The 27,618-nt window shown below is 40.3% G+C and overlaps 1 protein-coding gene across 11 annotated transcripts in view; it reads left to right on the forward strand.

The window, feature by feature from the left end:
- The window catches only part of ERC1 (ELKS/RAB6-interacting/CAST family member 1), a 296,380-nt gene that overhangs the window by 231,157 nt on the left and 37,605 nt on the right, over positions 1-27,618 (forward strand). For all 11 annotated transcript variants that reach the window (XM_062616671.1, XM_062616673.1, XM_062616663.1 and 8 more), the window contains one exon: positions 3,004-3,148. In XM_062616671.1, the coding sequence (XP_062472655.1) occupies positions 3,004-3,148 (145 nt within the window). The remainder of the gene's footprint in view (positions 1-3,003; positions 3,149-27,618) is intronic.

Here is a 27,618-nt window from a genome sequence, read left to right on the forward strand (position 1 = left end):
TATGCTGGTAGTCTGCATAAAGCAAGCTTGCTCTCTTAGCATGTACAAGAAACACCTGTATAAATGCAGAGATGATTTCCACTCACAGCAAGTTCATTGTGTAAGTCCGTTCTGCTGTCAGATGGTCAGTAATTTTGTCTGTTGAAACACACCTTTTCCTCTTGGAATACGTGGTTCTTTCACATTTTTTGATTACGATGTATGCCTTCAGTTGAGATCCTGATAATAGCAAACTTCTGTGTATGGTAGCTTCAGCAAAACTCTAGCAATCGTTGGAGTGACTGAGGGGATGAACAGAGATCATATCTTAGCAGTTGGGTTTTTATGCTCTAGTTAATTCTCCAGTGCAGTGATAGAGGTCTTTAACTGTCATAAATATTTCCAAAAGTTCAGTCACTGACTGGGATCAGAAGAAAGCCACATCATGTGTTACCCTCTTCTCACCTAAACCTGAAATGTGTAAGAAAAAGTTGTTCTTCCATCCCAGCTGTCACTCATCTGAAAGTGATCATGGACTTTCTCAGCACTGAGTTCATTTTCATCCATTGTCTTAACAAAATTTCACACCTTCCAAGTGAAAGCAGTATTTCTTTTTTTTATTTTTTTTACACCTGTAAAAAATTGCAAGAGCTTTTCAAATGTGGTGTCTCACCTCTTCAACTCTCAAAGAGAAACCTCATAACCTGGTATTTTCAGCTCTGCGCCTGTGGAGGCAGCATGCCTTTCGCATAACTCCACAGGCAAAAGTGCTGTGCTGGTTGTTGCTGAGCTGAGTTAAAACGTTGTAGCCCTGAGCTGCTTCTCAGAGACTACTGTCTTCTCTGCATGTGTCCCATTCTATTGAAATAATGTGTTGAGGTGGGGGTTTTTTTAAGGCAAAACAGTATTGGTCAGATTTTTAGAACAAGGTCAAGAAGGAAATATATGTGTGGTTATTCTTACAGATTGACGAGATTACTTAATAAGTAGCCTAGAACAGAAAGTTGTCAAGTTGAGCAGCAGGTATGGATCTCCCTGCACATTTGATCTAAATACTGAAGTACTGAAGCTATTTCACTTTCCATCCTCAGAAGCATTGCAATAGTAAATGCATCCTTTCATGCTCACCAAATTTGTAAATTTTTCAGGACTTTAACAGGTAAACATTTCTGTACTCCAGTGGTACCAGTCCTTTTCCTTTTCAAGCCTTCAGTTTAAAAGTCCAGTACATTGCATGCATTTGTTTAAAACACCAATATTAAATAAACACACTGCCATCTGTCCTGTTCCCCTCTATTTTCTTGTTCATGTGTTCTTTCACATGGAGCTCAGTGAGTACTTTTGGAGCAAGTATTTTTATTTTAGCCACAATTAGAATTTCCTAACTAAGATTAAGTTAAATTGTTTAGAAGGAAAACAGGAAGAAAAAAACAAAGCTATTTTGCTACAAATAAAGTCTGCTCAAGGAGTGGTAACAAGTGAATTATAAAAAAGCGGTTTTATTGTCACTGCCACCCTCAACAGTTTGCCAGTGTGATCCTAAGTAACCAGATTGTGATAGGTCTTTATTAAAAAAGATCTTGACAACAAGCAGATTTATTGGTATCATTAAAAGCAATCTTAATATTTTACATTAAGCTTTATAACTTTTCTTGCATCTTTAATAGAAGACTGTGGCAGCAATGTTATTAACATAATAGTTACTATTGGCATAATTAGCAGAATTGTTGTAGCACATCTGATTGTTTTTAGAAAACCATTCTCTGGAGTCAGCAATATTAATATGCTTTTGCTTGTAAACTAGGGCAGGTAAAAATTTGGATTATTTGGAAATTCGGCATTTTTACTATTTTGGCATTTGCGACTAATTTTTTTAATGAAAAGTAGGTAGGAAATCAGTAGCATTCGGAGTTTGTTTTTCATCATCACTCCTGCATGATGCCTTCTTTCACATTGCCATAAATGTTTAGGACCTCCTTTTCTCTGCAAGGTAATGAGAGGTGGGACAAGCCACCCTTATGGGGCAGTAAGGGGTTTTTTTATGTCCAGATGCACATCCTGATTTGGCCACACCATCTAAAGATGAGAATTAAGGTCAGAGGACAGAAACAGATGTTTTCCTGCCATAGAGCAATCCTTTGAGTTCATTTTAGAACTGCTGTTTTATGATCAGGGCTATTGTCTTCATCTCCTCTCTAGCCAGTATCCATAAAATGTTTCTGAATTCTATTTTAAAGTTTTTGCTATTAGGAGAGATAATGGCGTCGTTGTCTTTCTACATCTAGTTATTACAGTGCTTGAGTCTCAAGATCTTGATCAAGATCAAGAAGAAAATGTTTGTTCTTACACCATTTCTACAAGGCTGCAAAAGGTTTGTGATGAGGGCTGGCCTACTTTTGTCTTAGTCAGGACATGCATCCAGCAAGCTCATTATATTGGTTACTCACAAGAAAAGTCAAAGAATAGCTCAATCATCCTTGAAGGCATCTATTTCAACATTTGTCATGTAGAACAAAAGAGTCTGTGTCATCATCTCCTTCTGGGAGTACACTGTATTGTTAAGTGATTTGAATAAACTTCTCACATGCCACCTTCCTTCTAAATAGCTGCATGAATAGGCAGTATAAGCTAATATAATTTAACACAGAAGTCGTGTCTATTATTTGCGCATGCATTTTCAAATTCCCTTCTGGAAATGTATAGAACATTACAAAGAATGAAAATTTTCAGCCAAAGTAATAATACATGGTAGTTACTAAAAACTGAGAAGCTGAGTGCAGAATAATAACATATCATCACATGTTTTTCTTACCCTGTGGGCAATAATTTGGCATCAGTGCAGTCATTTAGGGGCAGGCGGATAGGTCCTGGCTTCCTGCTCCACCAACGTAGAACCACGACAAACATTTATTACTGCTCTTCAGAGTTGCATGCTGCTACAACACGTATGGTATATTCAACTCTTTGTAAAGGCTTCCTCTGAGTTTTGCAGGATAGTAATATATTTATATGGTCTTTTTTCAGGCAAGAAGCCCTCCTTGCTGCCATTAGTGAAAAAGATGCCAATATTGCTCTACTAGAACTCTCATCCTCTAAGAAGAAGACCCAAGATGAAGTGGCTGCACTGAAACGAGAGAAGGACCGTCTTGTGCAACAGCTCAAGCAGCAGGTGGGTAGGGGGGTACTATGAAAGAAAGCAGTTAATAATCTGGTGTGAGATTATTACTTTGATTTATGGAATTAATAATGTGTAATCCTCTCAAAGGTTGGGATAGAAAGTGTATAAATAACAATTTCAAACTAACTACCGATCATGAAGCCTGCTTAGAACGTGGGGGGGAAAGAAGAATCCTCATTGGTGGGGGAAGTTCCTTTGTGTCACTTGCCTGAGTAGTAAATGTGTGGTAGAATGTATAGGGAGCTGTGAATGAAAGAAACATTGGTTATTAGCTTCTACAGTTATAAATAACCACAGATTCAGGGAAATGTAGTGATACTTCTCTTGGTGGTCTGGATTTGCCTTGTCAGGGAAGAAAATTCTCATTGCTGTAAAGCTCAAATATGAATGTGTTACTTCACACAGTCTCTACTGTGATTTCAAATCTGTGACAAGAGCACCATATGGGAATGCTAGCTACTAGAGTGGAATTTGGGAAGTCTTGTACTTCTGAGGAGATTGGCCCTTTCCTATTTCTGGCCTCTCCCATTTCTAGGATCTTTTTGTGTTGGCATAACAATAAGGAAAAAAGTGTTTCTATTCAAGCATTTAATATTGGATTTCAGAGAGAATGCGGTGTGAAATATACATTGCCAGTAAAACACAGAGCAGGCAAAAGGCATCCCTGGCAATAAGAGATTTAAGATCTGAAAAATCTATGTAGATACCTCACTTCATCACTTCTGCTGTTTTTTCTGATTTATTCCTTTGCCACATTCCCTGCAATAGCACATAAGCTGCTGCCAATCCGGTATCAACTTCTCTAGTGCCATCATTTCCATCTTCATAAAATTTTATGTGCAACATTTCATCTGTCAATCAGTTTATTTCTGTTGCTGTCAAAGACAGTAAGACAAAACTAGTTTGCTTTCTGATAAGGGATTTCTCTGCTCCTTCCTTGGGAAACACAACTAGTTTATGTGGATGGCCATGGATTTTTAAGATAACAGTTATTTAAATTTAATTTACAAACAGTAATTATGATTATTATACCAGCTTCAAAACAAGCAAGAAGTATAGTTTACAGTCTTGTATTATTTACTGTTGAGCGACAGTTGTAATTACTTTCACTTGTCAGCCAGATGATCTCCTACAGGATTCAGAAGTGGCCACAGCAATAGAAAGTACTCATTTTCTTCCTGTAATTGTCTGTAGGTGTAGTAGTTAATGTACATTACCACTAATTCCAAGAGAAATTGGAACTTTATTGTCATCTCTTGTTATCCTAAGTTTAAATTCCAGCATTTCATGCCTCTTAACCTTTCCCAGTTTCCTTTTGATTATCCTTTGTGGGTAGATAGAACAATCTAGTGATTTGTGGTGGGTTTTTTTCTGCTGAAAAATTGTGATATTTGATTTATCCATTAAGATTGTGGTTATCTTTAATGATTAGGTTTCAGTTAGGTGATTTTTTTTTAAGTTGTAGGTCATGTCATTATTGTTCAGTGTTAATAAGTCTTAAAATACCGTATTCTATTCCTAAAAAGACACAGACATTTCCTTGATGCCCATTCTAAGTGCTTTTCTGTCTAGCTGTGTGGTACTTGATTTACCAAATAAACTAAAATTGCGCAGGAGATTAATTTGAAATTGATGTTTTGTTTTTTTTAAATAAAGAAGCACTAGTCCTTTTTCAAAAAATTCATTGGAATATCCAAATGCTTTTGAAGTTTCTGGTTCCAAAACTGCCATCAGCTATAAAGACTTATCATGTTTAAGGTTGTTTAATACAGTCATCTTAGAAAAAGAAGAAAGCAGAAAGTAACTGCACACATCTGTGCTACGAGTAGTATAAATACAAGCCATATATAAGTAGTGTAAGTATAAATATAAAATCAGAGATAATGAGGCTGCAAGGTATTCTCCAGTACATTCCCAATCCCCAAGGCAGAATATATGCTTATATATAAACAGTCTAAACTATATTTAAACCATAACTGAGAAATATTTTTTTGGCCTAAGAGGGATTTGGACATATCCTCCCTAAAATCAGTCCTACACCTTAAGGATGCATCATCTTTCATCTTTTTGTGTGCGCAGCTTTCAACACATTGAAAGAAAAACTCCTCAAAGTTACTCATTATGGGACAATAATACTCACCTACTGTTTTAAGTTGCAGGGGCTCCCAAATCACTTTTTTTTTCTTGAGTATTAATAGTTTTGATACGTACCTTTTCTGCATCAATTCAAATCATACCAACTTTGACAGCTCCAGAAATATGAGATAGCTCAGAAGAGAAGGCTATGAGATTTTGCAGGATCTTTATTACTGATATAGTCAAAGCGAATCTCATTTTTCCACACGCTTTGCAAGTAACCTCTGTACTTGGCCCCTGTGGTCCTCCTCAGTTATTACAGGTCACCAGCCCTATATTTTCCAACAAAACAACTGAGCTGATTCATCAGTTTGTTTTCTCTACATGGACCCTTTTCTACATCTTGGGAACAAAGGTCTGTCTGTGTTTACCAGCACCACAAGACTATACAGCATTTCAGGAACTTCTGAAAAGTTGAACTGTAATTCCTAAATTTACAGTAGAAATTGTGAACGAAAAATCTTTCAGATTTGCAGATGCATTGAACACAGCTGTTCAAGAAAGGCAAGTAATGCCAGTTAATCAAGATGTTCTGGAAGACTTCAAAAAGCAGTTCTGGAACCTAAAAGGTTTATTCAACCATTCACATTCAGAGCTAGGATCCTGACCTCAGGAATTCCTTCCCTCTGCCTTTAACATTTTTTCAGAGCTGTTGAGCTCCCTGATAAGTATTTGGTACTTGAGTCCATCCCGTTTCTAGGAAATTCTTAGACTTTGTGGTGGGAAAGCAGCTCTTTCAGTTGGCTTGCAGGCACTTGACTAAAAGATTCCTGTTTCCATGTACATAGAATGCAAACAGAAATGCTGAGCAATATTGGAAGGAGGTGTTTATGTGAAGAATTACGCATGCTGTGGTAGGCACCATATTCCTGATTGCTGAATCTCACTGCAAACTGGAAAGGGCCTCTGACCAAGATAATGCTTTAAGAAAGCAGTTTTCTGACTACACAGCAATAGCAAGTGTGGACGGATCCAAGTGTGTATGACAGGATTCAGATTGTGCCTTTTCATGGCTTGTGCTGGTTGTCATTGAGTTGCTACAATAGCTACCACTGCAGACTGACTCACTGTTGAGTTATCTTTCTTAGGGTGTGGAAGGATACAACTAACTCTCTCCAATAACAAAAACCCATTCTACCCATGAGCCTCAATTTACTGCTTAAAAATAAATAAATCCAGTTTCTTCAGCCCTGAAATTTCAAGTGATTGTTATTTATTTAAAAATATTGGTGAAGACATGGATTCACCAAGGAAAGGTTGTACAGATTCTGAAGGACTCTGCAGTTATTCTGTGCTTTAACTCTCCTTTCTCCCTTCCGAACACTGTCACATTCTTGGTCACTTGCACAGGCAGGGTATTACTGCGAAAGACAGGGAAGGAGTCCTGCCAAAGATATTTTGCTTCTTTAATTTCTTTAAGTATGTGTATTAAAGTTTGGATGAAGAGAGGCATTTTGGAAAGAGGATATGGCATCAATGTTGTTTTAATTTAGAGTTTCTAGGCTCTGAATTGCAGGAATGTGCCTCAATATAGAGACCATTTCCTAATGAGGCACTCAGCATTGACCAGGCTTTCCAGTAAACGGAGCTGCCTGTTTCATATTGGTTGTCAGTTTGTATGAGGGATTTCCTCTATCATCGGAAAGGCAGTCCAATTGCAGGGCGAAGGTCACCAGCTAATGTGGTCCCAATTTACTTCCTTCCCAGAGTACTTTGTCTCCATGAGTATTCATGGAGAAGCAGTGGTTGGGAGGCTGCTGCACCAGAGGGGGCCAGGGCTGATGCAAAAGAACGGAGCTAAAGGTTGTCTAATACAGACCAGATGTAGAGTGGCAAGCGCCAGCCAGCGTGCTTGGATTATACGCCATAGAGAAGCCCCCATGATGCGTGTCACTGGAATTGACGGAGACCCAAGGAGCTTTGGCCTGCTTAGTGGCATAACATCCACTGCTCATCTGTTAGAAAGTGGCCTGTTTGCCATTTATTCCTTGCCTTGTCAAGCTAAGTTTTAACGATCAGGGTATACTTACTGTAACAGAGTGAAGCGCTACTCTGCTGCTTTGAGTTGTAAAGGGAAGGCATATCCGAATGGGCTGAGGTTTCCTGTCTGTGGGCTTTCATTCTTAAGCACTTGGGGTTTTCTAGTAGGAGACGTTTGGAGCAAAGCTTGCCATTTTCAGTGTTTTTCTACAGTGTATAGCACAGTGGGGGCATTCCATGCCCAATGTCTCTAGGCACTACTATGCCATAAACATGAAGTAATAGTGCTGAAATTTTCAGGAGCCTCGGAACCATATCAGTGTGCTTTCTGGGAGAGCTGGAAGTATTATGAAATTGAATTGTTTGTAAATCGCTGTATTCACTTGTATTATTATATAATCTTTCATAATTATTCACGATTCTTTTATAATACACTGTAGCAAAAATTATGAGTAACTAGCTTGCTTCAGTGTTATTGATTAAAGATTTTCATTTTAAGTGATGTTACTCTGGGTTAGATTAGTACTGTAATTAATAATAACAGTAATATTCTTATTATGCTGTATTTTCCAAATTAAAAGTAGTTTCAGATCAGTTCCTCAGTCTTTCAAGAATCTATTAAGCTCTTAGCCTATACTTTAGCACACTCACTAAACCACCCAGCTTAAGCTTTCCCCACATATTTCATAAATATGTATTTTCTTTTATTTTCATCAGATATTTTGTTACCTGTTTTCCTCACATTGTTAATGAAAATACCGAATAGTACTGGGTTCAGGACAGAGCTCCATGTAACCCGCTTGATTTATTCAGCTATACCTGTAATCAGTTCTTAAAGACTATTAATGAGGGAGACCTTCAGTCTTGGGAAGTCTTTTCTATGGCTCATTTGTCTTTATCATTATGATGTCAACCTCACTGCAATCTAAGGTCATTATAGCTTTTTCTATCTGTTACGGATGTGGGGAAAAAAAAGACTATTTCTCTACACTTTTTAACAGATGTTTTGATTTACACTGGGGTGTCTCCTCTGTGTTATTCTCTAAACTGGGCAGTCTCAGTCCTTCCAGTTTTCATGTGTCTTGTTTTCAAGATACCTGATCATTCCAGATGTTTTTTCTTAGATTTTATTTGATTTGTCTTTTTATTTCTCTGAGCACGAAACTGGACAAAGCTGAAAATGAGGCCTTTCCTTAGCTGAGGTTGTTCATGTCATGAGAGAGTGTGAGAAACCTTAATGGAGTCTTGCAAAACCTCACCGGTTCCCACAGATTTCCATAAACAACCATTAATAGCTTTCATTATAGTAGATAAACTCTTCCTAGTATTGTATAGTACAGTCAAAGCTGGTGAATTTGAAAACATGATTTTTTTTTTTGACTACCATCTCAACTGTTCTTTTCTGACCTGAAAGGATATTCTGTGAGTATTGAAATAAATTTTGTTAGCCCCTGTGTACAGTTTTAGCAAAGACTGGCACAGAAGGTGCATGAGCACGTTGAGGTTTTTTGCTTTATTTTTTTGATGGCTTGCACTTTTAACTGAGTAGAAGATCAACCTTTGTCTTCAGTTTCCTTTTCATTCTAAAGTACAACACTAATGTCTACTTTTTGTCCCTTAATAATTCTATTTCATATGGTCCCTCACCTTTCCTTTTGTTGGCATATACACTCTCACTGCTCACTTACCTTAGTGAAAAGAGCTCCTTTCTGTTTTCGTGAAGGGAGATGAGAAACCTCATGCTATTGAAAGTATGGCTTACATAGTCAGCTTGCTTGCCATTCAGAGGAATCTTTAACGCCTGTCATTCCTTTCTACTTCTATATCCTCATCATAGAATCATAGAATAGTTAGGGTTGGAAAGGACCTTAAGATCATCAATTCCAACCCCCCTGCCATGGGCAGGGACATCTCACACTAAACCATATCACCCAAGGCCTCGTCCAACCCGGTCTCTAACATTGCCAGGGATGGAGCATTCACAACCTCCCTGGGCAACCTATTCCAGTGCCTCACCACCCTAACAGGAAAGAATTTCCTCCTTATATCCAATCTAAACTTCCCCTGTTTAAGTTTTAATGCGTTACCCCTTCTCCTGTCACTACAGTCCCTAATGAAGAGTCCCTCCCCAGCATCCCTATAGGCCCCCTTCAGATACTGGAAGACTGCTATGAGGTCTCCACACAGCCTTCTCTTCTCCAGGCTGAACAGCCCCAACTTCCTCAGCCTGTCTTCATACGGGAGGTGCTCCAGTCCCCTGATCATCCTCGTGGCCCTCCTCTGCACTTGTTCCAACAGTTCCATGTCCTTTTTATGTTGAGAACAGCAGAACTGCACACAGTAATCCAGGTGAGGTCTCAGAAGGGCAGAGTAGAGGGGCAGGATCACCTCCTTCAACCTGCTGGTCACGCTCTTTTTCACACAGTATCACAGTATCACAGTATCACAGTATGCTAGAGATTGGAAGGGACCTCAAAAGATCATCTAGTCCAATCCCCCTGCCGGAGCAGGAACACCTAGATAATGTTACACAGGAATGTGTCCAGGCGGGCTTTGAATGTCTCCAGGGAAGGAGACTCCACAACCTCCCTGGGCAGCCTGTTCCAGTGTTCCGTCACCCTCACTGAGAAGAAGTTCCTTCTCAAGTTTAAGTGGAACCTCTTGTGTTCCAGTTTGCACCCATTACCCCTTGTCCTATCATTGTTTGCCACTGAGTAGAGCCTGGCTCCATCCTCGTGACATTCCCCCTTTATATATTTATAGACACTAATAAGGTCACCCCTCAGTCTCCTCTTCTCCAAACTATAGAGACCCAGCTCCCTCAGTCTTTCCTCATAAGGGAGATGCTCCACTCCCTTAATCATCTTCGTTGCCCTGCGCTGGACTCTCTCCAGCAGCTCCCTGTCCTTCTTGAACTGAGGGGCCCAGAACTGGACACAATATTCCAGATGGGGTCTCACCAGGGCAGAGTAGAGGGGAAGGAGGACCTCTCTCGACCTACTAACCACCGCCCTTCTAATACACCCCAGGATGCCATTGGCCTTCTTAGCCACAAGGGCACAGTGTTGGCTCATGGTCATCCTGTCGTCCACTAGGACCCCCAGGTCCCTCTCCCCTACACTGCTCTCTAACAGGTCGTTCCCCAACCTATACTGGAACCTGGGGTTGTTCCTGCCCAGATGCAGGACTCTACACTTTCCCTTGTTATATTTCATCAAGTTACTCCCTGCCCAACTCTCCAGCCTGTCCAGGTCTCGCTGGATGGCAGCACAGCCTTCTGGCGTGTCAGCCACTCCTCCCAGCTTAGTGTCATCAGCAAACTTGCTGATAGTACACTCAATTCCCTCATCTAAATCATTGATGAATATATTAAATAATACTGGTCCCAGTACTGACCCTTGAGGCACTTCACTAGTTACAGGCCTCCAACTAGACTCTGCCCCATAGACTACAACTCTCTGGCTTCTCTCCTTCAGCCAGTTCGCAGTCCACCTCACTACCTGATCATCCAGTCCACACTTCCTCAATTTAGCCATGAGGATGCTGTGGGAGACTGTGTCAAATGCTTTGCTTTTGATGCAGCCCAGGATACGGTTGGCTTTCTGGGCTGCGAACGTACACTGAAGCTGACTTATGTTCATTTTCTCATCTACCAGCACCCCCAAGTCCTTCTCCTTGGGCTGCTCTGAATCTCTTCTCTGCCCAACCTGTAGCTGTGCCTGGGATTGCTCCGACCCAGGTGTAGGACCTTGCAGTTGTCATGGTTAAACTTCATGATCATGATCATACCTTCCTTTGTGGGGGAGCATGAATTTGAGAGACTGTTATTTACCATTCTCATAAATCGAGAAGAATTATTTGGCAATGACTAGTAGTCTTAATAGTTAGCTTTTGTGCAGTATTTAATATATATTTCATCTAGCCATGTAAGTCCCAAAGCTCTTTGTTCTGTGCCTCTTTGTGCTTCTTCCCTGCAAAGATTTTGGCTGGCTTTCCTCATGAGGCCAAGGTACAGCAAGGATTTGTTTCTCGAGTAAATGTGGTTCGTGGGATCATGAGGAAGAGGAAAGAATTTTAGATTCCATAATAGCTTCTCCCCCCAAAAATGCTATTTTTCCACTGTTAGTTGTTTCCCTGGAAACCCCACACACTGACACCTGACACTTCTCTGCTGTTAACTTTTCCAAAGTGAGTTCCACTGGTTGGAGTCATTTTCTCTTTGTAACAGGAGAATGTAGAACAGGTCAAAGGAGACTGACAGGCAGGCGTTTTCCTCTTACTGCTGTCAAGCAGTATCAGCATGACCACACTTCTGGCAGGTTTTATTACCACCCTGCCTGATGAAATAATGCAGATTCTGCAAGGCATGCGGTTAGTCATTGCTTTGCCTTAGCTGCCCTGATTTGAAACTGTATCTGATGAAAGTGATTACCCTGTTAGAAAATTATATTCTTCTTCAGGTGATATGGATACAATCACTGCAGATGATTACTGAATGTTGTGCTGTTTCTGTGACAAAACTACCATTGTTCTGTGAGAGCACCTGAGAGGCCGTAGCGGTTTGATGGTGCCCATTGAAGTTTAGTGCTTGGAGGTACCTCTCAAACCACTGGCATAAGGAGATTTAGGAAGCCTAGGAAGATATGTGAAAGTTGTTCATGTGTGGTGGTGTTGGCTTCTGTATAGCTGAGACAATTAAGTACAAATGTTTGAAACAAGTGATGAGATTCGCAGTACTTGGATCCATCTTTGTTTATTGGTCTCTTCACCCACATACTTGCATTAGCAAGAGTGGAAATAGATGCAGAAGTGGCGGAAGAAAAGCTATTTGATAAGAAAGTCAAGAACAAATAGATGAGTTTGAAAGGGACTTGCATATCAGAGGTTCCTGCATGTAGGGGGTGGTACAGAATTGTGTTATTCTCTGAATGCCAGATCAAATTATTTGAAACAGCAGCAGAGTAATACACTTTGCCAAGGATATTTTCAAGGAATAGTGAAGCATTTTTATAACTATTGTCACTTATAATGGACTTGTTATCTAACTAGTGCTGTCACAGCCTCGTTTACGCACTAAGTGGACATTGAGTCAGTGTAAATTATCTTTTTAAAATCATGGAATCATAGAATAGTTAGGGTTGGAAAGGACCTTAAGATCATCTAGTTCCAACCCCCATGCCGTGGGCAGGGACACCTTACACTAAATCATATCACCCAAGGACTCGTCCGACCTGGTCTTGAACACTGCCAGGGATGGAGCATTCACAAACTCCCTGGGCAACCTATTCCAGTGCCTCACCACCCTAGCAGGAAAAAACTTCTTCCTTATATCCAACCTAAACTTCCCCTGTTTAAGTTTTAATGCGTTACCCCTTCTCCTGTCACTACAGTCCCTAATGAAGAGTCCCTCTCCAGCATCCCTATAGGCCCCCTTCAGATACTGGAAGGCTGCTATGAGGTCTCCACGCAGCCTTCTCTTCTCCAGGCTGAACAGCCCCAACTTCCTCAGCCTGTCTTCATACAGGAGGTGCCCCAATCCCCTGATCATCCTCATAGCCCTCCTGGCCTTGAACGCTGCCAGGGACGGAGCATTCACAGCTTTCCTGGGCAACCCATTCCAGTGCCTCACCACCCTAACAGGAAAGAATTTCCTCCTTATATCCAATCTAAACTTCCCCTGTTTAAGTTTTAATGTGTTACGCCTTGTTCTGTCACTACAGTCCCTAATGAAGAGTCCCTCCCCAGCATCCCTATAGGCCCCCTTCAGATACTGGAAGGCTGCTAGGAGGTCTCCATGCAGCCTTCTCTTCTCCAGGCTGTAGAGCCCCAGCTTCCTCAGCCTGTCTTCATATGGGAGGTGCTCCAGTCCCCTGATCATCCTCGTGGCCCTCCTCTGGACTTGTTCCAACAGTTCCATGTCCTTTTTATGTTGAGAACACCAGAACTGCACACAGTACTCCAAGTGGGTCTCATGAGAGCAAAGGGGCAGGATCACTTCCTTCAACCTGCTGGTCACGCTCCTTTTGATGCAGCCCAGGATACGGTTGGCTTTCTGGGCTGCGAGCACACACTGAAGCCGGCTCATGTTCATTTTCTCATCAACCAACACCCCCAAGTCCTTCTCCGCAGGGCTGCTCTGAATCTCTTCTCTGCCCAACCTGCAGCTGTGCCTGGGATTGCTCCGACCCAGGTGTAGGACCTTGCACTTGTCATGGTTAAACTTCATGAGGTTGGCATCAGCCCACCTCACAAGCGTGTCGAGGTCCCTCTGGATGGCATTCCTTCCCTCCAGGGTATCAACCGAACCACACAGCTTCGTGTCATTGGCAAACTTGCTGAGGGCGCACTCAATCCCTCTGTCCATGTCAGCGACGAAGATGTTGAACAAGACCGGTCCCAACACCGATCCCTGAGGGACACCACTTGTTACTGGTCTCCAGCTGGGCATTGAGCCATTGACCACAACTCTTTGTGTGCAGCCATCCATCCAGTTCTTTATCCACCGAGTGGTCCATCCATCAAATTGATGTCTCTCCAATTTAGAGGCAAGGATGTTGTGTGGGACAGTGTCGAACACTTTACACATGTCCAGGTAGATGACATCAGCTGCTCTACCCCTGTCCATCAGTTCCATAGCCCCATCATAGAAGGCCACCAAATTGGCCAGGCAGGATTTCCCCTTAGTGAAGCCATGCTGGCTGTCACCAAGCACCTTGTTGTTTTTCATGTGCCTTAGCATGCCTTCCAGGAGAATCTGCTCCAAGATTTTGCCAGGCACAGAGGTGAGACTGACTGGTCTGTAATTCCCCAGGTCATCCATTTTCCCCTTCTTGAAAATGGGGGTTATATTTCCCTTTTTCCAGTTGTCAGGAACTTCACCTGACTGCCATGATTTCTCAAATATGATGGCCAGCGGCTTCGCAACTTCATTTGCCAGCTCCTTCAGGACCCACGGATGGATCTCATCAGGACCCATGGACTTGTGCACGTTCAGATTTTTAAGAAGGTCTCAAACCAGTTCCTCTCCTACAGTGGGCACAAGGTCTTCATTCTTACAGTCCTGCATCTGCCTTCCAAGGCTTGGGTGGTGTGGTCAGAGCCTTTGCCAGTGAAGACTGAGGCAAAGAAGTCATTCAGAACCTCAGCCTTCTCCAAATCCTGTGTAGCCAGTTCTCCTGAGAGCTTCCTGAGGGGGGCTACATTCTCCCTAGTCTGTTTTTTGTTTGCTGCGTGCCTGTAGAATCCCTTCCTGTTATCTTTAATACCTCTAGCTAAGTTTAATTCTAACTGGGCCTTAGCTTTCCTAACCTGGTCCCTAGCTTCCTGGACAACATCCCTGTACTCTTCCCAGGCCACCTGTCCTTGCTTCCACTTATTATAAGCCTCTTTTTTCATTTGAATTTTCCTCAGGAGCTCCTTATCCATCCAAGGAGGTCTCCTGGCCCTCCTGCTGCACTTCCTTCTGGTTGGGATGCAACACTCCTGAGCTTGTAGCAGGTGATCCTTGAATATCAACCAACAGTCTTGGGCCCCTCTGCCCTCTAGGGCTGTATCCCATGGAACCTTCTTAAGCAGGTTCCTGAAGAGGCCAAAGTCTGCTCTTTTGAAGTCCAGGGCAGTGAGCTTGCTGCACGCTCTTCTCACTGTCCTGAGGATCTCAAATTCGAGCTTCTCATGATCGCTGCATCCAAGGCTGCCCTGGAGCGTCACATTTCCGACGAGCCCTTCCCTGTTGGTGAGCATGAGGTCAAGCATGGCACCTCTCCTTGTCGGCTGCTCTGTTACTTGCAGAAGGAAGTTGTCTTCCACACAATCGAGGAACCTCCTGGATTGCTTGTGCCGGGCCGTACTGTCCTTCCAACAGATGTCAGGGTGGTTGAAGTCACCCATGAGAACAAGGGCCTGCGAGCGTCAGGCTGTTCCTATCTGTCTACAGAGTGCTTCATCCGCAGGTTCTTGATCAGGCGGTCTGTAACAGATGCCCACAGTAATGTCTCCCATAGCTATATTCCCTTTAACCCTCACCCACAAACTCTCTGTGGACTGCTCACCTGTCCCCATCAGAGTTCCATACTCTCCAGCCTATCCCTAACACAAAGGGCAACTCCCCCTCCCCGCCTGCCAGGCCTGTCTTTCCTAAAGAGCCTGTAACCTTCCATTCCAACACTCCAGTCATAGGAGCCATCCCACCATGTTTCTGTGATGCCTATTATATCATACCCCCGTAGACGTGCACACATCTCTAATTCCTCTTGCTTGTTCAGATTCTTGTACCACCATTATGTGTAGGGTCAAATGCAGCTTTACAGAAGTTGAATCTACTGGCTTTAATATACAATGGTGCCAAAATACATAGTTTTCATAGCATATTCTTAGCTGTAATTACAGTATAGGTGGCATACATGTAAGCAGGCAAAAGTGGGGGAAATCATTGTACACTTCCTATTCAGCAAGCTACTGGACTAGAAATAGAAGAAACTTCTGGCTGAAGTGAATATATATCCACTAATTGGCTCTCATCAAGCATTGCCAGCTGTCAAACTTAAGCATGATGGCTTTTGTCGAAGCCGTGCAATCCACCCAGTTTATCAATCACAGCACAGCACTGTTTGTTTTGCCAGGCTTTGCTCCTCAGTAATTGTTTCTGTCACAGGGGGATCTCTGCCAGGAGCAGACCCCAGCACCCTGACAGCAGCCAAGCAGGCACAGAAAGCAAGGCTTTGTCATGCCCTTGCACACCGCTTCCTGAGGCACAGTGCAAGAAGCCCTTGCATGTTAAAAGAAAGCACCTACTCCCTGCCATGTGCTCCAGACTTTTTTCCCATCATTTTCAGTCATCGATTACCACAGTAACAGCATTCAGTGCAGTGTCAGCAGTCTTTCCTGGGGCAGCATTTCATCTTCCTGTGGTACTACTTATACTCTCATTCCCCTTTCCCTCCTCCTTTTACCTTTATCCTCTTGTACTACTAAACAATAATGTATGTTCAAGTGAACTCCTTGCTGTCACTGGCCTCATCGTGCCAGAGAAGGGAATTGCCTGTTGACCCTGGTATTAACAGCCACGTCTGCTTTCTGTTTGTGCTTTCACTCATGTCTCAGCCAGTAGTTTTTAGGGCATTGCAATGGCAGCTATGTAGGTCTGCTTGAAGGGGAAGGTTCTTTGCCTCACTGAGAGATTGAGCCTTAAGATTTATAGAAGTAGTTTGGAACTCAGATGACAATACAGTATTTGCTACCCTGTCTTTCTAGACATGTGTAACATTTAAAAAAATATTCTGTGAAATAGTATTTCTCAAGTTTTATCTTAGTTTTCAAAAGCCTGATTTATTCAATTAGAAATATTCCTTCATTTATTGATTATATTAAGATTTTCATATTACAGTTTTACAGCTTTTTGATTCATTAAAACTTGGCACGAATGAAGGTAAATTAATTGGCTAGTTGCTGACAGCATCTCCTGCTGTATTTATAGTATCTCTCATTCAAGGATTGTGAACTCCTATGCTAAGTTATTTAGGTAACATTGTCCCTGACTACAAAATTATGATTTCTGGACAAGTCTAGGTTAGCAGTCGAGAGACCCTGCATCCCATTTCTTTAAGTAACAACCAATCTGCTGGGTTTTGATATCAGTTAAAATTGTTAAGCCTGCACTGGGAGGACCAGGCTTGTTAGTGGTCTTGAAGAGTTTAGGACATTGAGTGAGCTTGGGTTTCTCCAGAAGACTGCACTAAGAAATCTAATTTGGGGCCTAAAAAGTAATAATCCCTTTGTGAATAGTATTTATGAACATTAGCGCAATGTAAATAACAGTCACTGTCGCTTCATGCTGCAGTTGTGCTGTGCAGTGGTTTTTCTGTCACTGCCATGGTGCAAACCACTGATCTGACAGGCACTGAGGCACTGTTTTTCAGTTAAATAAAGAGAGAATATTAGAACAGGTCTTTTTCGTGCATACATCCAACAAAGCATTTAAGTATTTATTTTTGTGTTATTTCTGTGCTCCAGAGTTTACATTGAGAACAGTTATCCTCAGTTGCTGACAGTCTTTGTGTACACTGATGAGTTTGTGAGATAGGAGCAAAAGCTCAAAAAGAGCCATGTAGAAGAGCTCCAGACTGCAAACAGTTGTTCATGCAAGGAATAAAATTATAGGTACATCTTCTTTTGCTTAGCTTCTACCATTTGCTGCGTAATTGGGAAGGACCCATACACGACTACTCCCTGTTTGTTGTCCAGTGGCAGGATGTGCCTCAGGGGTAAAGTATTTGAGACTTTCCGACAATTGGTTCTTGTGGCTGGGTTGGTTTGGCATCACTCTTTTGGTATTTGAATTGGTGATGTTTGAAGGCTGACCGGAAAATACAGTGAGCTTATAATTACATTTAAATCTTGTCACTTAGACACATTCTTTAAGGAACTCTGAAGTTTTGGTGACAGACAGGATTCCACTTAAACATTTAAATAATCTTGATGAGATAAACCTAGGAATGTATTTTTTGTGAAGAAACAGGAATTTCAGATATATAAATACCAGAATTTCAGATACAAGAAGATTTTGAATTACTTTTTTGAACTCAGTAAAAATACTGTGATTTTCCAACATAAGTGTGTAACTATCCTTAGTGATATTTCATTCACTGAATGCAGCTTTTTCTGTACCAAATTATTCCTGCTCATTTGGGCTGTCCTACCTGGCGCTGACAATTGTCTAGAAGATACAAGTTTCCTTTTCCTTCATCTCCATTCAAAATGTACTAACTTGATACATTATGCTTATGTGTTCCTATTGGTGTTATTCCCCAGGAAACACACCGCACACTGAACAGCTTTATTTGTAGTTGTTTCTCTTTGAATGAAAAGCCTACCAAATCTGTGACTTTAACAACTATCTTATACAGAAAGCAGTTCACATATTGGTAGTTGGTAGAAAGGTAGTAGCAAAAAGCTGAAAGGCATTTTACCAGTGTTACTATTGGGTTTACTTTGTGTAAAATCTGTAACTGCTGAGGTGATAGATGGTGCAAGCAAGGTGTATTCCAAAACCATGTAAGGAGAAGGTGAAGTCAGAGATACAAGCTGACTGAATGGCTTTCATAAACTAAAAATATAGAAAGTTCCAAGTAGATTACAGATTAACAGTTGTATGACTTCATATGTCAGTGATATGTTCTTTACTTGAAGGAGGAATGATGGAAAAAATTGTGCACCTAGAAATATATAATGAAAATTAATGATCTATAAGATAGAATATATTGCATGTTTGGAATTCTTTCTGTGTTGTTTCGGGAGTAACATAATAAATCAGTGGGGTTTTTTGCTTGAGAATCAAAAATACGTAGTCTGCAATAGAGAATTTTAATCCCCACCATTTTACAAATTGAGAATGGAAACATTAAATCTTAACTGTACAGAATGAACTTCAGCTTCAGTAAATAGTGAGCTGTTGATGAACAGTGGTCTCAGGTATTTTTGAATTTAGGCACTGAAATGCCTCTCAGTCTACTGATTTTTTTTCTCATCCACTGTATTAAGCTCCTTAGAGTTCTGAAAATAATTTCCCTTTTTGAAACAATCTGATTGAGCCTAGTCCAGTACACCATATCTCAAGGTAGCAAATAGGTATTGCAGGGGAAAAGAAAAGTTTCGTGTTGCAGTTGGAAATCTTAAGATACATGCTATCAGTTAGGACTAGTTTCTTGATACTAACCCTTCATGAGTTTACATACCAAGCCATGGAATTTGATATAAAAGTATGTCAAGTTTATCAAAAGGAGTCATAGATTTATGAAACGAGGCATCAGTTATTCATGATAGCTTCTGCGAATGGACGGGTGCTGATAGCTCCAGATTCCCCTCAGTTCTGTTAAATTCTAAAGAATCCAAGCCTAAAAAAAATTACTATTCATGTTTTAGTGCTGAATAAATTATACATTTTACTCCTTAACAAGTACATGCTGTTTTCTACACTCCTTCTCTAAGGTGAAAAAATAGTCAGGACCAAAGAAAAGGTGTAGTTTTTCCCTAAAGGTAATGTATTTGCCAGTTGACATTTGTGATTGTGTGTAGAGACGGGATGGAAGTTTGTCTGCTGGCTACTAACTTGGGAAGCTGTGAGGAGTCTGGTAACAGCTGCCAAGTCTGAAAGACACAGGATGAGAAAGTTGATACTAACGGAGATCCTGCTTCCAGACCTTCACGTGAATGGGGTCTGCAGAGGATGCTGTTAAATATGAGGTAGTGATCTTGGCAGATCATCTTTAGGGCAGTTGTGTTCTACTGCCTCTGAGTGGACCTGTATTGAACAGAGGTTCAGTCTGCCCTTCTTTGCCTTAAATGGAGTACCAAAGCTTTGACTCTTTTCAGTACCAAGAAGTGCTTTTAGGGCTTAGTCCAAGATGGTGCATAAAGACAAAATAAGGCTCAAAGTCAGTTATCAAAAGGTTGATGTCAGATTTTACGTGACATAATGAAATATTTATCATGTGGCTGTAAGATCAGTTTGCTGGTCAAGCAGTCTCAGATTCAAATATGAGTAAATTTAACTTTGCAATAACATATCAATTTTAGGTCATCAGTAGTTTAGGTGAATGTTAGTCTCTCAACTTCCATAAAGCTTTAGCCTGCAGATATATATTAAATTCTGACCACAGTACTGGTGCCTGGGGAAGAAATGGTCTTTTATGTTGAGTACATCCCTGGTTAAGGGGTAGCCATTTTATTAGGGGTTTTGTTCTCTTTGAGCACAGCTTTACAGTCACAGAACTTAGTCATTTGTTCTCTTACTTTGTGTTTACCACCAATTCCTGACTGTCTTAGTGTGAATACAAATATTTCCTGTGGTTGAGTAAACAAAAAATAACTGGACGTCTCACAGCTGATTCCAGCTAAGTTCTTCTCAGGATCTGAGCTACGTAGGTATCTCTTGTTTTAACAGTGGATTTCTATTTGGGAAGGAGAAACTTAACCTTTTTAAACATTCAATTTTACTGCAGTACCACACAGAATCCTTTTCACAGTTGAAGAAATGACTCTTCAGTTTTTTCACATTAACCTGAAACGTAACTGTAATTTCTGATACCAGGCCAATGTGCCCTCCATCTCCAAAACACTCATAGATATAACCTTGGCTTTGCCTCCTTTATTAGAGTTAGCAACCCAAACTTCTGCCAACTGCTGACATTAATGGTGGTGAAAAAATAATAAAAGCAATATAGTGATCCTTCAGAACACACACATACAAAAGTTGTTTAAAACTTGGAAGACTGAATGGATTTATTTGCTCTGTGGAAGTAATAAGTACTGTACCATCTCATTCTAGGTTTTTTTCTGGTTTTGTTTTGGTTTGTTTTTTTTTAAGAGAAGTACATTTATTTATACACAGAGATCTTCATTTTGTGCACTTTTTGAGTCTCTGCCGAGTCTCATAGAGAGGTATCAGTGTGTTCTTCTGGACTGGAAAAGGATTCACAGATTTGGTGGAAAAGATCCACAGATTGGGAAGTGGAAACTGAGACAAGTTCCTTATGGTCCATCTCTATCCTCTTCATCACTGTCAGATGATGATGACAAGATTTCTTGATCTCTCTTTCCTCCTTTCCTGATAACCAAAACTAGCTAAGACTTTTCCATTGTCAGCCAGCCAGCAATCTGTTTTGTGTTTCAAAGAGGGCTTAAAAAATATGAAGGCTTCCTTGTTTCCTTCTAGGTCTTCTAGTGGCAGATAAATCAGTGGAGGTTGCCCCGTCCTCTTCGTCTCTACTTCTTCCTCTGCTTTGTCAGGGCTCTTTAACATGTGGCATCACCTATCTAAGTTTAATGACTTTGCAGTTAAGGATTGTTAAGAAAAGAATACCAGAGGTATGACTGGCTGTTTTTTCATCTTGTTCCACAGACCTTTTGATGATTCTGTGCCAGAGACAGAATTTTCTAAGCTTTACAGGGTGCTTTATGGTGTCCATTGGCTGGGCCTCTACTCATATGTAATGGCATAATATAATGTAAATCACAGAAAGACAGCTGATTAGGAATAGAGTAAGCAATGGCAGGAATACTGTCTGAAATGCAGACTCCTTAGAGAAATTCATCTGAACAAGCTGGCATATTTCTACACATTGTGTGCCATGAGTTTTGTAGAAAGGAAAAGAATCGCTTTGCTTGGTAAGAAAAATTCTGGCACAAATACAGCAGAAAACCTGGATGTTTCTTCAGTTTTTCCAGCTAGTGCTGTTATCTAAGCTGTGATGCAGACCTAATAGGAAAAACCAACCTCTGCTGGAAGAAAAAGAAAGAAAGAAATGAAAAAAAAAGTGTTGGTTTATTATGCTCCTCCTTGCTTGTGTACTGCATGCAAGAGCAGGGCAAATAGACAGGAATCATCTGTCCAACTCTGTACTGCACATGTGCTGCTGTGTGCTCAGGCAGGGATCCTGCCTCTGTGGACCAAACACAGGGACAGTGTGGATGGACAGGAATCTTGTGTCTGCAGACCACACGCACAGATGGTGTGGACAGACAGGAATGTAATGTCTGTGTGTTTGTATGGATCTTACGAGGCAGAGCTCTTCTGCGTGGATGTCAACCCTAATAATTGGCCATACAGAGAAAATTCTTAGCTTTAATTTAGTTTGGGGTAGCAAAGCTCTGTTGGTTGTCAAAGGAAATGCCCTTTCAACTCTTCCCTCCAGCAGTTACCAGGGAGGGTTTTGTCTAGATTCAAAGATGAAAGCAAAGCATAAAAATAATATTCTTTTTCTTTTATACACAACAGCTTTTGAAATTAGTTTCAGAACAAGCATAAATAGTCTTGAGCTTTCCTTGTGGGCTTTGTTTTTTTTTTAAAGTTGCTATCAACACTGTTTATATCATGTGGACACAGACACATTCATGTATACACCCAGAGCTCAGTTCTGGGCAGTTACAGACAGTCTCTGTTGAGATGATACTGAGCAGCTCACATCACTTTAGCATCTAAGAATTTGTATCTGTACGTAACTACTTTTTTTGCCAAGAACACCATGTATAGAGGGGGGTTACCATTAACAACTCTTTGAAGCTGCAGGCAAATGCAATTGAAGTGGTGAGTCATATAACAATAAAAATATATAAGGCTAAAAGAGCTGTGGTAAAAACACTATATATACCTTCCAAAACTAAAAATACCTAGATAAAGGAATGTTTTTACTATATTTATTGTAAAAACACAGTTACAATAGACAAAGATTTGAAAACTTCCAAATTACATCAACTATGAAAGGTGTATGTAGATACACGCGAGCAGGTGGCCTACAAATTATTTTGTTGAAGTAGGGGTTCATGACTATCTTTTAAGATTTTAAAGTAGGATGCATCTTGTATATAAATTCCTAGATGAGATTTTGCTAATCAATTTTTGTAGGTATCGGTGGACTGAGAAGCTTTCTGATTTCAAACTAGAAGAAAAACTAAGAGAAAAAAGCGAAGTGACTAAGGCAGTTGTGTTATACAGGCAGCTTTGTGAAGTTGAGCATATGCAAGTGGATTTATTTTGGAAAGGAGAATCAAATAGGATAACAAAAGGAAGAGGGACAGAACAAAGTAGATGAGAGTATGATGAGCAGCTTGTGGAATGAAGCTGAAGTGAAAAAGGAAGGAGAAATTTCAAATAAACAGTTATAACAAAAGAGGAGTCCCATCAACTATGTCAAACAAAGCTTCTATTTTTGATAGAAACACTTGTCTGTTCTACAGGATACAATGCAGGGATTTGCCTTCAGATATTTATAGATTTTCTAAGACTAACCTTATCTCTGGTGCTTAATTCTTTTGCTTAAATTGCACAAGTTTAAGGTAATCACAGGATCATTACAATGTTAGAATGCATTTCCAACCTTAGTATAACCTGAGATTTCTTTTACATTTTGCTTTGTAAAACACCAACCTATCAAGTTTTTAGGGAGTGTTTATGCTGCAAAGTACATTTCAGCTTGGTTTTCTGGCTGCTTTTTTGTCTTTGATTTTCTCTTAATTGATAAAATAAAGATGAATTTTTTAGCTAGGACCCACAAACACACTGTGAGAGGGGAAAAATGAGCAAGGGAAGAAGTGTATTCAGGAGTTTTCAACAGTTTGAGTAATAAGGACCATGACAAAGACTGGTATTTCCTTTCGCGGTATAAAATTAGTATTTCACTTTTTTGTTCAAGTGAGTTGTCCTTGGTAGCATGTATCAAAGTGGGTTAAAGAGACTGAATAAACTGTATATATTAAACGTTCAGCAGACACATGAACTAAACATGAGGGGCTCCCTGCTGTTCACTTGAGAATCTGTAGCAATTTGGCCTCCCAGAGTCTTAAAGAAAGGCATGGAGTATGGTATCAAACAACTCCACTTCTATGCAACATTTAAGGCGAGGATATATTGAGAGACTATATCCAAACTCTTACAACTTGAACAAAACATGCAAATTTGGACCTCCTTTTATCCTAAAGTCCTCCAAAGAGGAGTTTAAATCACAGTGCTATCCATCTGCTCCCACCAAGTAACTTTTCAATTTATTGACTGCTTTCAACCAAGTTTGACAGAGGAAAGAAGTCTCAAAGACTGTGTAACTTACATGAACTTAATTAACATCCACAGCTGGGTAGAGGTGAAAAAGCCCGAAGTAGTGCTCCCACACAGGGAAAGGCAAGAAGAATTGTGCCGTGATATATTTTGTTTGGCTGAAGCATACACATATGGCTGGCCATTCAGAACACGCATACTTTCACACTGGTCCCAGCTGACTTTTGCCTGGAGACACCATGGGGGAGGCAGGCTGGAGAAAGTGATTTTTCTAGGGTTGAAGACCATGCTTAGAAGATGTAGAATATAAATCCAAAGTGCACAGACTTCATTAGCCAGCATAAAATGGGTAATAAAGTGGACTCATATGCTTTTCAAGGGTAGCCATCCTGTCTGTGAAAGAATCCAGTTCTTAACAGATTAAAGAAGTAATGGAGACGGCACAATAGATAGAGAGTAGATGCAGCAGCATGATTAAGCAAAACCCAGTTGCTGTTAACATAATTTAAATAGATGAGTCTTTTCTGCTCTCAGGGCATGCATCACTAAAGGGTACTGATCTTACATTCGCTGGCAGGGAGTTCTGCAGTGAGGCCCTTCTTCTCTGCTGCAGCATGGAACCAAGATCAGACTTGCCCTAACAGACTGCACCATAGGGCAGGCTTGTAACACATAAATACTTACCTGCTTACTTTAAACCTAGAGTATAGAGGATTTGTATGCTCACTACAGGAATGTGAATATAGGCAGTTCTCTTTTTTCATCTTAAGGATTAAAACACCAGCTCATTTTGCTTGCCATTGCTGTCTTCAGATCAATTTCAGTCAGTAATTTCTTTGGGTTTGTGTAGTGTGAGAGATCCAGGATTCTTTGAGGATGTTGTCACAGGATACCATTTGCCCTGTCCTTTTGATCCTGCCTGAAATGTGGGTTTTTTTTGATGCATAGGCCACCCAGACAGTATAAATTAGGATTACAATATGGTGGGAAACTTTCTCAGACTCCAGCTCTTTCTCAGACATCTTTGATACAGGAAAACACACCTTAATGATATTTCTGCAGAAGACCTTTACATGCACAGGAAAGATGCCAAAGAACTAACATACTTGGTTTGCTCCTGTGCAGTTAAGCATGAGAGAAGGAGGGGGGGTTTAATTATTATTTATTTATTTTAGTTTCTTTTTGAACCTGAGACTGGGCAGACTCCAGCTCTTGTGAAACAAATAATTGAGAAAGACATTTTTATTACCACTGATGGGTCAGTCTTTAAACACAGCTTGAGGTATCTCTAAAGAGAGTACAGGAGAGCTAAAGAAATGTGGTGTTCATGTGGTATAAACACAACAAGGAGTCCCAAACACAAGATCTGATTTGGATTGTCTTTTGTGTGACTGGTTTTGTTTACACAGGAATCAGAGCAACAGATTTCAATAGATTTTGTCATCAAGCAAACCCATAGTTAGTTATTTGATCATCTCGTAAGGAACTAATAAAATTCCAACTGATACATTTCTTTACAAGAAAAATTTCAGTTCAAAGTCTGTTTTTTAAATCCATCCACATATATCTACGTATGTCAAGCCTTGGAGAGAACTCCATATCTAGATGATCTGCCTCCTTTAGTTCAAAGGTTTTTGGAATATGAATTCTCCAGAATGAAGTTTCTCCATAATTACCATATGTGTGGAGATGAGCACAAAAATTGAATCATTGCACACAGAAATTAACTGGACTGATAAAGTCTTTAACTTTAGGATATAATATTGTTGTAACATTGCCAACCTTCAATCGGGGAGCCAGTATCTCAGGTGGAATCTGTGTTAAGTCCTTCAGGCTTTGACAAACTCCAGCAGCTGCACAGTGCACATGGTTTTTTTTTGTTGGGCTCACACAAACACAGGCTCCAGGTTGTACAGAACTGTAGTAATAGGAATAGTTTTTATTTGCATGAAGCTGAACCTTGTATTTGTTTGCTGTTAACCGAAGAATCCTACTTGCTAATCTTAAATGTAGCTGAAAAGAAAGCCAAACCTAACTAATGATGTGTCTTTTAAACCTTACGAACAAAAATGACAACTCAGCATGTACCATCTCTTTACAAATTTAAAAAATATATCCCAGATCATTAAATATCATAAATGGGAAGGGGGCATTGAATAAAATCTCAAAACAACCTTTCAGAGACCCTTTGTTCAAGGGAGTTATACACTAAAGGTAAGTGTGCATTCAAGTACTTTCGAGGTAGGTATAGATATACTCAAAGCAGTGATGTAGGATTTCACATTCTAATAACAGGTAAGGAGGGATTATTCTCTCTGTGTTTCTCACAGCCAGATTCCAGCACAGAGCTGTTGGATATTTATTGTTGGAGTATGTGTGTCTTCAGTAAATGGAAAAGGAGTATGCAAGAACATAGTTTTCAGAGATACTGAATTTGGCACATGACTTAGGGGAAAAAAAAAAATCTCCTAAGTCTCTCCATTATATTTTTATGTTATTAGTGGTGAAAAGGTTTCTAAACTGTTGCATTTGCATGTGTGTGCTTCCCGTGAAATACTCAATTCAGATTGGAATCGGATGACTCCTTTAACGCATTGACACACTGTCTCAACCACATATCCATTTGTCACAAGTACAGTCATGATATTAATGTTTGCTTAATGTGGGGCTTACTAAACTCCACATTAAAGGGTTAATAAATCTTGTTTATACTGGTTAACAAAGCCAGAAATATCCTACTCAAATATTTTACAAAAAATGAGAAAGTAGGCATTGATATCATGGTTTCTGCTTTGTTGCATGGTAGAAAGACAGATGTGATGGAAAATCTTTGAGTAAGTTACTGCATACATAACATAGTATGAAGCAGACTAATAGAGAAAATGCACAGCTTATAAGATCATATCTGCTATTTATTAGAGGACTTGTCTAGAGATACAGAAATGTGTGATTCCTATGAATAAAATTTGGTTTCAGAAACTTGCCAGGGTAATGGTTACCAGAACACTAGCTATCCTGCAGAAATGCTTAAGAAAGGTATGTATTCTCATTATAACATACAATTTAGTGCAAGCTTTCAAATAAAAACATTCTTTAAAATATATTATAAACAATGTCTGTAGTTAAATCTGTGGGTTTCAAATTTATATCTGGAATTCCACTATAAAGACTTTGTCAGACCTGGGAAGGACTCCTCTAGGTTTTATCAGCTATATTCCAGAATGTGTCTCTGACTTTCCCCTACGCTTTGTGGATCAGCATCAGTTCTGGTTTTTCTCATGTAATAATTTAACTGTGATACAATCTATTAATTTGGTCTTTAGGATGGACGTGCACAAGTAAGCTACCAGCATAGCCTGCAGTGAACATAAAGTAATCTGCTCTTAGCAACCTACAGGTGAGAGTGTGCTTTGAAGCAGTACATCCATGAAAGAGGAACTTGGTAATTCTTAAACAAAATTCACCATGGATACAGTTTTGGCAGCTAAAATATCATACATGTGCTGTTTGGAATGAAAGTTTTCACGTGTTGGTTGCATTAGGAATAGTCTACTCCATGGTAATTTCCTTGTTTACACAAACATTTAGTGGTTATAGAATACAGGCAGAAGTAAACTGTACAATAACCAGAAAGAGTTTGGTGGGATCCCTGCAGGACCAGGGCAACAAAAGGAGAAAGAGCACATTTAAAAGAAGTGGTGATGCTGACCATTCACATGTATGATTAATATAAGCTTGTCTCATATTTTCTTCTGGGATTAAGTAACGATCTGAAGCAAGAAGGGTATTAAGTGTATCA

Source organism: Pezoporus occidentalis, unplaced genomic scaffold (assembly GCF_034315485.1).
Source record: "Pezoporus occidentalis ecotype Australia unplaced genomic scaffold, CSIRO_AGI_Poc_V1 ctg19, whole genome shotgun sequence".
NCBI lineage: Eukaryota > Metazoa > Chordata > Aves > Psittaciformes > Psittacidae > Pezoporus > Pezoporus occidentalis.